Below are 15,386 nucleotides of genomic sequence, written 5' to 3'. Positions count from 1 at the left end.
CCTTGAATGGTCTGTCCTTCCACCTGGGAGAAGCAACGCTGCAATGCCAGATGAAGCAACAGGTAGGACTATACGTTTCTCTGATCTTAATTTGGAGATTATTGTCTTGTAGACAAATTTCTTCCCAGTTCCCCCAGCTCCATAGAGGAAGAATAGTTGTCCCATATTGTTGTAGACGGATTCCAAAACTGCCTTGTAGACATTTTGTTGTTCTGGATTAAGTTGGTTGAACAGTTTATGATGTTCTTCTCCCTCTTTTAAAACGTCGTACTGTTGTTCTTGTCGCCATAAGCTGTTGCCTAATTCTTTTAGGACTTTTAAATCAGGTTTAGGCATATCATTGAAGTCCATGAGTGACCGTTCATGTTGGTGGAGGATCTGTTCTATCTCGATCAAAGTATAATGTTGCAGCTCATCCTCTTTGAAATTCATACTGGGAAATCCAAAAGCTCGCTGTTGCTTGTTAGGTATGTCATCTCACATTGATTTCCACGTCTGTTCCCACAATCGTAGTGGGTTTGCTACTTCATAATATATAAGCAATAGAATAAATAGTTGGCGTAATTAAAAAGCTGTTGCCCATTTATTTGCTTCATTCATAGCTTGATGCCACTCTTTATCGTTGTCTAGCAAACCTCTTTCGCAACATGCTGCCTTATAATCTGCTTGAATTACCCCACCTACTGTTTTGATCTCGTCGTAGTTTCTTGGCCCTCTAATGACATTGAGCAATATCCTAAGGTAGTATAACTCACCAGAAGTTGGGTGGATATTGACTATTCTGCCTATTAAGTAACCCAGTTGTCTCTTATGCCAGAGTTTAGTATCATTGTCCTAGACATAGTGAATTGGAAATTCGACATAGGTATATTGTCTTGCTTCTTCACATTGGTCACACATTTCCATCCATGCTGTGAACATGGTCCTTTCGATATTAGCTCTTGATAAGACATATTGCAAATTTGTTGTCTCTTTGTAAGCAACTGATTGTTGACCTTCAAGATGGATAATCAATTTCTGAACCGAAGGCTTCCTTTGATGTATGTGAAATGCAAAAATGCGCCACATAGCTTCACAAGCAGAGAGATATCGACAGTCTAAGTATTCTTGAATTTCATTTCTTTCCTTGACAACCCTTGTAGTATCTTGATTGTTGCTTGTGTTAGTAGTACCTTTCTCGATCAAAATAGTTGTTTTATCCACTCCTTTTGTTACATATTTGAAAAGGTACTTCACAGCATTTGAAGTGTTGCACCATTACACATTGATGTGTGCTTGATATTTTTTCAAAATAGGCAGATTGTGTGGTATGACAAAGCGATTATCCAACCTTGTTCCTCCTTTGATGACAATGTTTTCTTCGTTAGGACATCGACGATATATAATATAGCCAGATTGGTCAATCGTCGTGTGCTCATTGTAAGGACGGGGATACTTTTTCGTACAGACTTTATTTGTCATGCAAGGAGACGATGGCCTATCAATTCCACAAGGTCCATGCATCATGTGCTTTTCCACCAGTTCAAATCCAAGTGGGTCTTCACTTTTGTTAGGTATTTCCGCCGAAATGATTGTATTAATTTGACCAGGGCTTGGTTGTTTCGGTGTCTTATCCAACCATAGAAGTATATGAGCGTGTGGGAGGCCGCGTTTCTGGAACTTTCACTGAACGAAATATGTAAATCATGTAAGTAATTAAAATTTTTTAATTGATTTAAACATAAATTAACATTGAGAACGTACGAGCAATAGATGGACTGAAGAATGTGCCTTGTTCGAGGTTTTTAAGGAGTTCATCGAGTTTCATTTTGAAGACACGACATTCAATATCTAGTCTGTCGTTTCCTGATGTGCCTCCATAAGTAGCCAAATGATCCTTTATTTATTGCCAGTTAGGGTTTGCAGTCATTGTGATGAATAAAGTTGGATTACCATATGCTCTACATATTGCCATAGCGTCATGATATTTTTCTATAATATATCGAGGACCCCCTGTAAAACTTGAGGGCAAAATTATTCTTTTCCCTACTTTTATGGCTTCGGTGTCACCTTTACTCACTGCATCAAATACGTTGTTGTATAAGTCAGCTCTTAACTGTTCTTGGTTGTCTTTTGCCCAGCAAAGTCTTTCTTGATCAATGACTGTGTATACATCAACAACATACTGGTTAAATAAGCGTCCTGACTTTATGATTGTCATTCCTTCGGCCAGTCTTGTTTTGATTTGGTAAGCATAGAACTCTCGTATACTTATGTAAGTCCTTCTTCTTTCGCCATTTTGTGTGACCGCATGGGGGATTTCTATGTGAAACCCATATTCGCCAAATGGGAACAACAATGGATATTGCAAGCTCATGAACAAAGGATGGTCGTCCCTAATTTCTTGCAAGTGGCCTGACTGCAATTCCAAGATTACATCTCTGTAACCGGTAGTGGCTGTTATATCTCCCACAATAAGACCCGCCACTTCTCTCACTTGAGGTAAATCATACTGCTTACCCTTACCTCTTTGACCAACCAATCACATTCTTAAATCTTGGACTTCATTTGCTTTGTATATATCTCTTGCTTTCCGGAAGAACATACACAAACAATTGTGTTCATCTAACATCTTAAGCAAGCCGACAACTACTTCCTCTTGAAGATCGTTTCCTGTGTTTCTTTGTGACGTTGTCTTCAATCGATTGGAGACCTCATTTTCAGTATCAAAAATATACATTTGCAGAAACTTTGGTGAGTCGCCTGGCAATGGGATTAAGGAACCAATCCGATGGTAATTTTGGCCATGTATCCTGAAACATGGTGGGCCTCTTCCTGATGTCACAATATGATCTATTTTGGCTCCCATTGATGTGAATGCTAGGATAGAATTTTAGACTCGTATGTTCATACTAAATGAGAATCTATGTTCTAGGAGGTGATCGAGATATGCAGGAGTTTGTCTGATTGGTGGTAGTTTAACTCGTCCTTGACCGCAACATATTGTGAAAACTGGTTCTCCAGTTATAAAATCATCAGCCGTTTTCTCAGAATACCATACTAATGCATTACAATGGCTTCATTGTAAAATTGGATTGTCTTTTGCCATAGATTCTGTTGGATGAAGAGTTAAAATATAGTCAAATTTTATCCAAGGGTTAAAGAAGGATGATTATGGAGGATATAGTACTGTATGATGTAGGGTGACCTCGAAGTTCTTTTCTGGCTTGCCTGGATAATCTTTGTGGCGTTTGAGATGATTCACATGTACAATAATTGTGTTATGCATAAGGAATGACACATATATTAGGTATTATTTTGTAGATGGTAGAGGTTTTTTTGTTTCCAATGCTCAGCAACTGACATAGTTCTTTGCGGTTTAGTCTTTTGAATAAGATAAGGGCACGTCTCATTGTTCTTCTATTTTTGCTCCTCACTGTTTTTAAGTGTTTATCTAATGTGTGTTAGTAATTGTAGAATATTTATTTTGTAAATGACATAGCCATTAAATAACATTAGTGATGATGATCTTACCGTATTCAGAACACCTCTCGCATCCACCTGCATTTAGCAAATGCTTTGGTAATTAGGAAATAAACTTTAGCATGGGTCTATGTTTAATGGAGTAGTACTATCAGGAGAAGCTTACAATCATGATAGGCGGTGGGGTGATGCTTTGTTGTTTTGTTCATGTATTTTCCCTTGTCTGAATGAAGAAATTAAAGTTTTAGTAGTACATCAGGTTGAATATTTCTATTGAATTAGATATACCTTTTTTATTTGTCGAAGTAGATGCTTGATGGTGAGTTGTGCTTCGGTTAATTCTTTGGCGCTTAATAGGTCGTCGGTTTGTAGAGACAGAGCGTTTGTTGTGCCGTAGCCATTTCTTAGAGACTATGATTGCTTTCCGATATGATCAGGCTTCCTTATGACGAACTATATTAGAAATGCAATGTTCTAATTAGTATATGTGTTAAAGGGGTCATAATATATAAGTACTTATTCCAGGATGGAGGGATGGACCGTGTATGTTGCATTTTTCACAGCCACCTATTTAGATAATAGCAAAGTGTATGTTAGCGGCCTATTTCCTGAAGCGATGACTCTTGACCATGTTTTTTTGGTTAGGGGATTGACAAAACTTACAATTGTAATAGCTGGTAATAGGAATTTGAAGATCTCGGCTCGTTTGACCTGCAGGTTTTGATGGTTAGTTGGTTGTTGTAAGCGACACTATTTAGTTATATTTTAGAAGAAATTTTACTGACATGTACCTTTCTCGTAAGTTCTTTTCCTTTTTCTTTGATTCTCTGTATCCTGTAGCGGTGCTTTGTGCTTTTGTTTATTATTTACCGCCGTTTATCCAACCTGCAACTCTTAAAAAAGTTTGGATAAGTAGGTGTGGTTCGGTATTTAGGTGTTTGTGAAGTGTAGAGTATATCAAACCTACGATGGTGAGAAAGCTTTGAATGTAGTAGGATATTGAGGGTGAGGCGTCACTGTTTTTTTTGTTTTTGGGGAAGTCAGGGAAGCTCTAGGGAGTTGTGAAACTCTTTGTAAGAACGTGAGGAGTTTTGTTTATAATTAGTGGGAAAGTTAAAGAGTGGATGATTAATTTAATTTTGAACTGACGATACATATTTTCAGGTTTTACTGTTTTTTTAAAATGTAACCTTTTTTATATTTTCATGTATTTTTTCTGTAATTTGTATATGAATAACTTTGCTTTAACTACTATGTTCTTTTTCTGCGTTTTAGGTTCCTTATATGTGATAAACGTATAAGTATAAGGAGTTGTTCTTGAGGAGAGAGGCATATGATGTTCCCAGAAGCTACATTAGATATCAGTTGGTTTTACACGGTATTTGTAACTTTCGGAAGTGCATCGTAGTTTTTCCTTTGGCCGTGGAGCTTGTTTGATGCATCTTGTGATGTTTACTTACGTTGGTTAGAATTTTCCGACTTTTGATTTGCAATATAGATAGAACAACTCTTGTGATAAGACTTTAAACTTTGTCCTAGTTAACAATATTTCAAGTACGTACTTGACCATAACTGCTACGATAGTGAGAAGGCAACATACTTTATTCAATTTATTTGATCCTTTGAACACATAGAGTTTATAGAAAGACAGTGGAAAAGCATAAGTCTTGACACACAATGGAAATTATGAAAACAAAGAACAACACTACTTATTATTCCAGGCGGGGACGTTTCTCCGGAGTAGATCCATTCTTATCGGTTGAATCATTGACATGTGATTTTCCTTGAGATTTGCCTGTAGTGGTAGTAATTTGACTTTCAGTAATCAACTTGGTAGAACTTCCTTCTTCTGAGTTGGCTGGATGGTCAGTGATGGTTTCCAAAATGCGGGAGATTGAGACAGTTTGGCGAGAAGTTTTGAAGTTATATTCAGAGAGCTTGATTTGGAATTTGCAAGGCAAGATTAAGTAATCATGAAAATCTTTAAATTCTTTTTTTTTTAAAGGCAAGATTAAGTAAAGCACATGTCTGAGTTAGAATTTGAGAAACCTGATGACACCGATGTTGTTGGATTCGTTGCAATAGTTGCAGTACAAATATGTATCAGCCTTCTCAAGTTTGTTGTTGCATTTGCTGCATGAGATGTAGTACCAACCATATTGTGGTTGTATGTCAAGAATGGTACCAAAACAGTAGAAGCTATCTTCCTGTTTTGTGTTTAAAACTGTTTAGTTTGATAAAGCTGTTTCAAAAGTTTGAAAATTGTAAATTAAATGGAAAGTCGAACATCACCTGGGGATTCTCAGTTTGTAGAAATTGGAGAATTTCCTGGATTGTAACTGTCTCAAGTTTGGTAACGGCAGAGGAGGAGCTTGCAATTTTTGGAGTGTTGTGACCATTATCACCTAACCTGTTAACCAAAAACTGAGTTAGATTCGATTTCAAGAGGAAGTGGAGATGTGTTTATTAATAACTAATGAAATGAATACCATGTCAGGTATTGTTTGGTTTCTGCGACGTCTGCGTCAAAGAATATGCGTGTGGAAGATGTTGAGTTGAGTGCCATAGCAGCTGCAAATATGTAGAAAATTTTTCTTGTTAGATATTTAATTTGTTTGTTCTACCTTACCAAGATTATGTCGACTGTCAGAAAAGATTACATACGTCCTACTGTTTTTGGGTTGACAGTAGTGATGAGGAGGACAACTGGCTTGACTTCACTTTGGTTCCATCTTTCTCTAAATAGTGCAGCAATGGTTCCCCAGAGGTATATACGAATAGTCTGGCCACTAAATATGAGAATTATGTTATTTAGTTGTTTGTAAACTTAGTAATGGGTTTGCTTTTTAAAAATAATGGTAGAATGCATTACTCTTTCAGTTGGAGATGTAAGAACATTCTATCACTTGATCGGCTGCCTTCCACTTGCGGCGTTGTTTCCAGTGTTGAAGTGGAGTGGATATTGTCGCCAACAATTTGGCGTAACTGGCCAATAAAATCTACAACATACATGGAAATAAGAAGGTATGAAATTAGATCATAGTTTAAGGTTTTAAAAAATAAACAACAGTTACGATTAACTAACCAAATAGATCTGCATTTGTGTCTACAATAGAGGCAAAATCTTCATAGTTACGGAAACGAAGCTTTTGTTCGTCGATCTGATGGTCTCCAATAGGCTCCAATACCATTGATATTTTCTCCGTAAAGACGATCCCGTGTTTGTGGTCTGACACTTTGTACACCTTTTTGCTGGCAATGATCATAAAATTGTTGAGTGTGTAAACACAGTTGGATTTCAGACGACCTTCATAGCGGAATAGGCGGTTTGCTGGTATGTAGGCTTGGACTGCATTAGACTGTAAGTTTGACAGTTAGGTTTCGTTTTTCATAAGAGTTTATTGGAAACATATATGGTCAACATACCTTAGAGTCGATGAGAAGCAGTTGAACGCCCATAAGCATGTTTCCTTTCTTGAAATTTTGAGCTTCCCAAAAATGGATGAGGGGGACTAAAACGTCTTCCTTGCAAAAGTCTCCATCAATGGTATCAAAAATCGGAAAGGTGAATGGCTGGGGAGGGGCTTGTAGTTTCGATTTTTCCATCTATAGTTTGTAGTGGTTCTCTGTATTTTTTTGGGTTGGTTGTATAATCGGCAAGGGTAGTCGACTTTATAGATTTTAATTCTGAAACTGTTGATGACTTTGGAGATAATAGCCATTAAATTGGACTTTGAAGAAGACGGAGTAGGGAAACTCAGAGGTTTGATAACTGTTGTTTCTTTATTAAATTTCTAGTAAGTTGAATCGATTGAAAAAGGTTTTTTTTTGGAAGACGATGACGATGGTGGAGAGCGGAGGAAGAGTTCTCGATGAAAAAAGTTTTTTTTCCTCGAGTCTAGAATATATCAGATTTATGGGCTTATTAGCTCAAAGTTTAATCAATGGGCTTAAGTAATATTACGAAAATAGCCCTTTTAATTGGCTTCCATCAAAACAAAACAATATGTTAGGTAATATTAGAAGAGGAAAAAAGGGGAAAGGTTATTAAAAATATTAGAAGGTGACGTGGCATCTTCTAAGGTGTTTAGAATTGGCTGATGTGGATGGCCTGAGGAGCTTCAAATAACCCCTTTTATTAGTAAGTAATTTCAAAGTTTTTATCATGAAATTATTTTCTTACTTGTTTTACAAAAGAAAAAAGGTTATTAAAAATATATATATAATAAAATATATAAATGATGCTTATTACTTATTTAACACTCAATTATATGACTGTTTATAATGTTTGTGAATTTTAATCACAAATTTAAATCTAATTAAAATTAGATATAATATCATGATAAAATATTTTAAATAATGTCTCCAACCTTCTTTGGTGAATACATTGAAAATTTAGTAATAAATTACTAAATAATAATTATTGATCATGTTTTCTTGGCATCACTTCTATGGGGAGGTTTAAGTCCAAGTATATGACCATAAAAATTCAATAGTTCTTTAGAATAATCTAAAGAAAGTAAATGATTAAAATTCTATAAAAGAATACAAATCAACTTGATTCCAATTATTACCAAGATTATATAATTGAAATTGATATCTTTGATGGAAAGATATTAGAAAATACATAATTTACTTGTCACAAAATATTGTTGTCATGTAGACACAATATAGTGAAAAATATATTTTAAAATTTTATAATCTTGTTATTTGTGAATGAGTAAAATTATGAGATGTTGATGTGAATCACATCCTATTGGGCTGGTCTATTCTTTGAAGTGAATATGACTTTATGCTATAAGTGGTTTCCACTATTCTACTACAATATTAAGAAGTAGTAGAAAAAGTATTAAAAGCTCTAGAAGAGTATATATATTATTGTCTATGGGATAACAATTTGATATTAATGTGTTATAGTCTCCCGATTAGTCTCAAAGTCAAAATGGTGTAAGATATAATACATGACCCAATTTGAGAATATTATTGATTACAGAGTGGAATTCAAATCGAGATTGATAGATATGAAGTGTCATCATCTCGAGGGGGAGAATTAATGAATCCATATAGAGAGGTGATGGAACAAATTTAAGATTATGTTCACACCCAAAATGAGTTTGAAATCTTGAGGATTTGAAAAGTAATCATGGTGAGACAATAATCGAAAAATACTTTGAAATCATAAGTATTACCCAAGACAAGAAAATTATTTTAGAGATTACATGCTTTATCTAGAAGATAAAATGCTTTCTGAAAATCTCACTGTTTGGCATGACCGGTTAAGTCATTCCGGTTTAGTATTGATGCAAAAGAATAATCATAAATTTCTGAAAACATTCACTAGAGAACCTGAAGAGTTTTCTTAGTGATTTATTATGTGTGCTGCTTTACAAAGCAAACCGATTATATGGTTTCACCGACCCCATGAATTTGGATAATGTCAATTTTCTGGTACGTATACAAAGCGACATTGTGGACTGATCATCCACTATATATGTTTGTTATTAACTTGCAACATGGAGTTTGCAAGAGTATTTGGTTAATTGACAATGGTGGTGAAACCATGCCAAGTAATTGACATAAATGACTCTATATGTCAAGTATTTCGCATCATGCCAACGAATAATCGTGAGTACTGCCCATTACAATTGGTTTGGGTCAGAAACCATATGTATCCCATCTAAATGTGAAATACATATTGAGTTGCTCCACCACAGTGATTAAAATGGGATTTGAAAGAATGTTGGAAATATGTTGGATATAAATCTCTCTTGATGATTGAATATCTCGAGTACTCCCCACTATAATTGGTTTGGGTCAGAAACCAGATATATTCCATCTAAATGTGTTTATACATGTTAAATTACTCCACCACAATGATCAAGATGGAAGTTGAAAGAATGTTGGAAATATGTTGGATATGAATATCTTTCCAAGATTTAATATCTCGAGAATTTGAGGCTCGAGATGCAGAGATTGTTGTTTCAGTGAGTCAGTCTTTCCAACATCAGGGGGAGAAAATAAACAGCTGAAGAAATATATTATAAGAAATGATCTTGATCCTCGTACTAAGAAATGTGCGCTAGAAGTTGAAAAGATAATTTATTGGCAAAGTTTGCAAAGATGCTAAAAGCATGCAAGAGCCATTTTCTGACCTTGAGTGAAAATTCACATATACCAGATGTGCTCCAATTAATGTCCTAAAATGATAAGATCAACTGCTAGTAAGTCTAAAGATCGCATGAAGTGTGATAGACTTATGGTTCCAAATATAAGCATCCTCGGAAAAGAAAAGGAGTATAATTTAATATGGCACCGAGGAAGCAAAGAGTTATGGCAAATCTCTCGAAGAGATGTATACATGAGTAAGAAAGAGATTCAGGTACCTGAGAATCATAATGAAAGGAAATCTCAACAAGTTGAGTCGAGTCTAGAATGAAAAGGAACCAATAAGCAAATCAACGTCGTAAATATGTTTGCATGCAGTGTTGCAGTTGATGATGTTATGGATAAAAATCGAGGATCATAAACCGCGGTTAATATGAAAAGTTTTATTGGAAAGTGTACACAAAGAATGATTGATTAATCATTGAAAGAAGTAACTATTTGAGATAGTTCAGTCTCTTAAAGAGATAATATTTGGATTTGTAGTCTTTACACTTGAAAGTGTAAAATGAGTGGGACATAAGGGGATTATTATGAGAAATGCACTCTCATATGGTGGAAGCAACTATGTAGATCCCTTATGAATTTGAAAATAAGGCAAGACTTGATTTATTCTATTTAGAAGGTTTTCAAACTATAAGAGTTTCCCTTAAAATAATTATATTGCTAGAAGCAATACTTTATAGTTCTCGAAAATATTGTAAAAGCAAGAAAAAGTCTTGATGCCTTTTTGACACCTTTGGAGAGAAAAGGGTGAGAGTTTATCTCTATGAGAGAATCATGTGTATAGATCATTGTTGATCTTAGAGATCTCATAGTGGGTTGAAAATAAATCGGGAACAAGTTAAGATAAGATCTTATGGTTGTGTAAATCCGAGATTGAACACTAGTTGTAAATGTGTTCAAGAAATATTTTTAACAAAGTTTGAGGATGTAGGCATTTGCTGAACCTTGTTCAAAGAAAAATTATATGTGCATCTTATCTCTTCAGCACTTACAAGTGGTTCTTGTTAAAAGGAAGGTACAAGAACAAGTGCAAAATATGTTGATGATGAAAATATTATCTGATCTTCGGTAGCACCAATCAATGTTGAAATATTACTCCTGAAAGATGGAGAAACCGGATTGTATAAGATCAGATCTTTCATGAATTTTTTTGAGGTTATAGATTTGACATATGATGAATGAGATGTTATCTCAAGATGCTTACATCATCTTACATAGAAAAATGGTCTTGTAGTACCATACTAAGAAGAAGAGTTGAAAGAGAAAGTTTTACAAGGAGATTATGAATAACTCCTATTTTTAAGATGATTGTTTAGAAGATTATATGTAATATAATATTTGGGCTTAATTTCAAATAGATCTTCTATATGAAAGGGGTTCAAATGACTTGAAGTTCAATGACCCAGTAAAATATATGATGATCATATGAGTTTGTACCTAAAAACGCTCTTTACAACAGTTTACAAAGTCGATATATATGATCATAATACGTAACCTCAAGATGATGCTTTCAGGGGGATAAATATGATCATAAGCGTGGTTGTACTCTTTTTCCCTTATCATGGTTTTTATCCTATTGGGTTTTTCCTTGAAATGTTTTTAATGAGACAACAAAAGAACACGCGATAGATAAACACCTGAAAAGGAATATTCTGATTCCAATGGTGAAAGACTATCATCTTCAAAGTCTTTGACATACATTGATGAGTAATGATAAAGATGAGTCACTTGCGAGATCCATGACTAATAGAAGAATGACGATACACGTTTACTACAAATTCGTTCAAGTGAAGATTAGGCGAACCATTTATCAAGACGCTTCCAACCACTACTTTTAAGAAGCTACTTCATCATATTGGATCGGTCATATCGAAGATTTCAAGTGATGTACTTATGAGGGGGAGAAAAAGCGTGATGCACTCTTTTTCCCTTAACCATGATTTTTCCCACTGGTTTTCCTAGTAAAGTTTTTAATGAGGCAACATCTCACATGCGCATTTGGGACTACATTTTTATAATGATCATCCAAGGGGGAGTGTTATAAATATATTGTATTATATGGATGTCCATTATGGACCCATTAGTATAAACCCTAAATTCTAATATGTATCCCTATATATGTTGTATCATATAGAAGAGATGAATAATATAAGAGAACAATTCTCTAAACCTGTTGTTATAACATATTCCATTTATTTCCCCTTTTTCCGAAGGTTCGTTAGAAAGATTAAAGTGACAGATTCACACATCTTTGGTGGGTTGCTTTAGGTGTTAACTGGTTCTCCCGCTACCTCTCGCAAACGCAGCATTTGCGGGTGGTAGCGGTTGCTAGTGATTTGAACCAATCACACAAACCGCTCCCAATTGCTCCTAATCGCTCCCAACCGCTTCAAACCACTGAATTTCAAAAGCTGCTTCCCGCAAGCGTTTGCGGTTGCGGGCGATTGCGGTTGGAATTTTTTTTTTTTTGTAAAAAACTTAAAAGAAATCAATGATAATGAAATTCTTTTGTGTTATGTCTTCTATCTAACTATTTTACTCATTAATGATGGGAGAAAATGAAGTACGGATACAATTACAGAGATTATAAAATAAGCAATTAGAAGAAAATAATATTTTAATTAATAATAATCCGGAAAACTTGATGTAAATTTAATGGTACATCGCACATAAGTTCAAAAAAATCTAAATAAATATAATATTTCATCAGAAATTTTTAAAAAATAATAATATTTGTGAAAAATATTAAAACAAATCATTGGTGTCTCTTCTCAACTCTCACTTAACCATTTCTACCAATGCAACTACTGACCCACGATCTAAGAGAAAAGAGAAAAGATCTACGATCTAAAGCATATGTTTTGTCATTTATCAAATTACTTGATTAAATTTTTGGTGAAAAGTCAAATGCATAAAGGAATAAGTATTTCAATATGAAATTTATTTGTTTTTTGAATAATTATTTTAGTATTTTTTTAATAAATTTAAATTATAAATCAAGTTAAATTAAAATTTTTGTGATTTTAAACATTTATATATTATATATCACATTTATTATGATCCAACCGCTATTGCATCTGCTGGTCAACCAGTCGTAAACCTCCCGCAAACGCACCAATTTTAAACTACTAAACCAGTCGTTCAAAATGCTTAATACGCTTGAAACCGCAATCGCCTGCTTCCGCAATCTCCCGTAACCGCAACCATAACCGCAGTGTTTGAACCAGTCAGGCCCTTAATCTTATCATATACGTCCAACTCACGTAGGTAGCTAAAAAATGTAAATTGAATTGACCGACTCTGAGAAAAAAGGCAAAAAAAAAAAAACAGATTTTTTATCATAAAATTAAAATCGTCGTGCACTTGTTCTCTCATCCCTCGGCCCATATGTACAAATCACTATACTTGACTAAGTCTGATCCGGCCCATATAAAAATGAAGCCTCCGCACTTGATGTAGTCAAAAAGGAATGGTACATTGATTAGACTAGGGTTTTTAACACATAGTGTTTCCGCCATGAGACTGCGGCAGAAGCACGTCTCCCAGGAGGAGAATGGCTATACTCTACCCTTTGATCTCTTTGATGATATATTCTCGAGACTATCGGCGAAAACCATAGCGAGGTGTCGTTGCGTGTCGAAGCTCTGGTCTTCCATTCTCCACCGTCCAGATGGACCGGTTCCTGAAAATATCTTCGGCTCGTCCGCAACTCTTGTTCACCTTCAAAATCAACGGTAAGTGGCTCTTCTTCTCTTCACCTCAGCCTCTAAATCCAGACGAGAACTTGTCTCTTATAGCCACCAATCATCACATGTGTTTCCGCATTAGAACTGGTTCATGTGGGATCAATGCCCCTATTCGTGGCTTGCTATCTACTGAAAATGTATGGCTCAAAGATGGATACAAGGGTTTAAAGGCGATGGTTTATAACCCTAGCACAGGACAGTCCATAACATTACCCAAAGTGAGAACAAGGAGGGATGAAGCGAGAACCTATTTAGGGTATGATCCCATCAACAAACAAGTCAAAGTACTGTGGATTTCACTTTGTAGTTGGCTTCGGAAAGCAGAGGAGCATCAAGTTCTGACACTAGGAGTTAGAAATCTGTCGTGGAGAAAGATTGAATGTTCCCTACCCCATTACCCGATAAGTGCTGGAATTTGTATCAATGGAGTCTTGTATTATATAGCCGATCAGAACAGGACGACTCCGAGACCTAGGTTTCCAAAACCTTATACCGTCGTTTGCTTTGATGTTCTGTCCGAGAAGTTCACATTTATTAACCAAGCTCTAGACAATAAAGTTGAGTGGAGCTCAACTCTCATAAATTACACTGGTAAATTAGGTGTACTTCGTCATGATTATTTCGACAGGAATACTACAAATCTTGAATTGTGGGTTCTAGATGATATTGAGAAACATAAATGGTTGATAAAAATCCACGTGTTTCCGCCTCTGTGGAGAAAGCTAGTACCATATACAAGGTTGAACATTGTGGGGATGACGGATAATGGTGAATTTGTGTTTTCAACGGCTCTTCTACGTGATCCTTTCTACATTTTCTACTACAATGTGGAGAAGAATACTATCGTAAGAGTTGAAATCCAAGGAATTGGACCTGTTAGTCGTCAAGAAATTTACACTTTTATTGACCACGCAGAAGATATTAAACGTATCTGAGTGCTTCGGATGTCATATTACTCTTAAAAGAGCGCTAAATAGTTTGGCTTCTTGATTCTCTTGCTCACTTGCGTCATTTTACACCAATGCGCTTATTGGTTTCTGCAAATTTGTTCTTAAATTAAGTTGTATTATTGATGGATATTGCTTGGTTTTGTACGGTTATCTACTTTTTCTTCATTTGTTTGAACTCTTTCTTTACATGTTAATCTCATTTTCTTTCCTCTTCATATGTTTAGATTCACGTTAATTTATCTTAGCTTGCTTCCTTTACAAGTTACAGTCCACGCCCATCTCAGCTTTTGCCGATGACAGTCCCAAAACAGAGAAACTCCCACGAAGCCCAACTCAACAAACACCAAATTAGACCCAAAACCTATCCCTAACAATGTGCGTAAGTATCTCAAATGGAGGTAAATACTTGTATGGATTGGTAATTTTAGACAAATCTAATGTTTCTATGATCTTACCATCTCCGTTTGGTCAAGCACAGTTCCAAACGGAGATGGAAATCTCAAGTTATGGCATCATGCACACATTAGAATATTATATACAAGTCCAGTTCGGATCATACACACATTCTTTCATTATCAATCGCTTTGTATTTTGTCTTATTCCTTTGACATTATACTCTGTTACACTGAACACCTGAGATACTGTCTTATATTAAGCGGTATATACTGTTTACTTATTCTAATCTGTGAAATTTGTTTCTAGTGGGGCTTTCGAACTCAAACCAATCATATGTAAGCTCATGCGTTAGATCTTTCTGAATATTGTCAATATATCATCATATAGTCGTTTGACCCAAAAAAAAATCATTATGTAGTCAATCGAAAGCGTTGACTTGAATGATCCGGTTGGTATCTTCACTTGAAATACATAAATTCAACAACTTAAAATGGGGTTGTCTAAAATTGCGAATCCACAAAAGTATTTTACCTCCATCTGCTGGAGTATTTTACTCGTAGAGAATAGTGATGTTAAGATGCCCATTAAAACCCTGCCCATTTAGTACTATACCCTTTTATATGTTACCCATTTAGAACCCTGGCCATTTATTTTTGTTGCTTTT

At 35.3% G+C, this 15,386-nt stretch overlaps 1 protein-coding gene and 2 pseudogenes across 1 annotated transcript; 1 reads left to right on the top strand and 2 right to left on the bottom strand.

Annotated features, from left to right (window-relative positions):
- Positions 1-564: 564 nt before the first annotated feature.
- LOC147934588 (uncharacterized) lies at positions 565-2,848 on the bottom strand (annotated as a pseudogene).
- A 2,326-nt stretch (positions 2,849-5,174) lies between these two features.
- On the bottom strand, positions 5,175-7,068 carry LOC104728396 (uncharacterized). Its single transcript, XM_087472688.1, has 7 exons — positions 6,889-7,068; positions 6,548-6,821; positions 6,335-6,461; positions 6,127-6,251; positions 5,952-6,033; positions 5,755-5,872; positions 5,175-5,399 (listed from the first exon to the last, which is right to left on the bottom strand). The coding sequence occupies exons 1-7, from the start codon at positions 7,066-7,068 to the stop codon at positions 5,175-5,177; spliced, it is 1,131 nt and encodes a 376-aa protein (XP_087328814.1).
- A 6,078-nt stretch (positions 7,069-13,146) lies between these two features.
- Positions 13,147-14,311, top strand: LOC104728395 (F-box protein At3g49450 pseudogene; annotated as a pseudogene).
- The last annotated feature ends 1,075 nt before the right edge of the window (positions 14,312-15,386 follow it).

This window comes from Camelina sativa, chromosome 11 (genome assembly GCF_030686135.1).
Source record: "Camelina sativa cultivar CO46 ecotype springtype chromosome 11, ASM3068613v1".
Lineage (NCBI taxonomy): Eukaryota > Viridiplantae > Streptophyta > Magnoliopsida > Brassicales > Brassicaceae > Camelina > Camelina sativa.
The sequence above is the reverse complement of the archived record's forward strand: the minus strand, read 5'-3'. Positions and strand labels throughout refer to the sequence as shown.

Coding starts and splice junctions, on each gene's coding strand:
- LOC104728396 (XM_087472688.1), bottom strand. CDS start 7,068: ATGGAAAAATCGAAACTACAAGCCCCTCCCCAGCCATTCACCTTTCCG. Junction 6,034..6,126: donor CAACCCAAAAACAGTAGGAC/GTATGTAATCTT, acceptor ACATATTTGCAG/CTGCTATGGCACTCAACTCA. Junction 5,873..5,951: donor ACCAAACAATACCTGACATG/GTATTCATTTCA, acceptor TTTGGTTAACAG/GTTAGGTGATAATGGTCACA.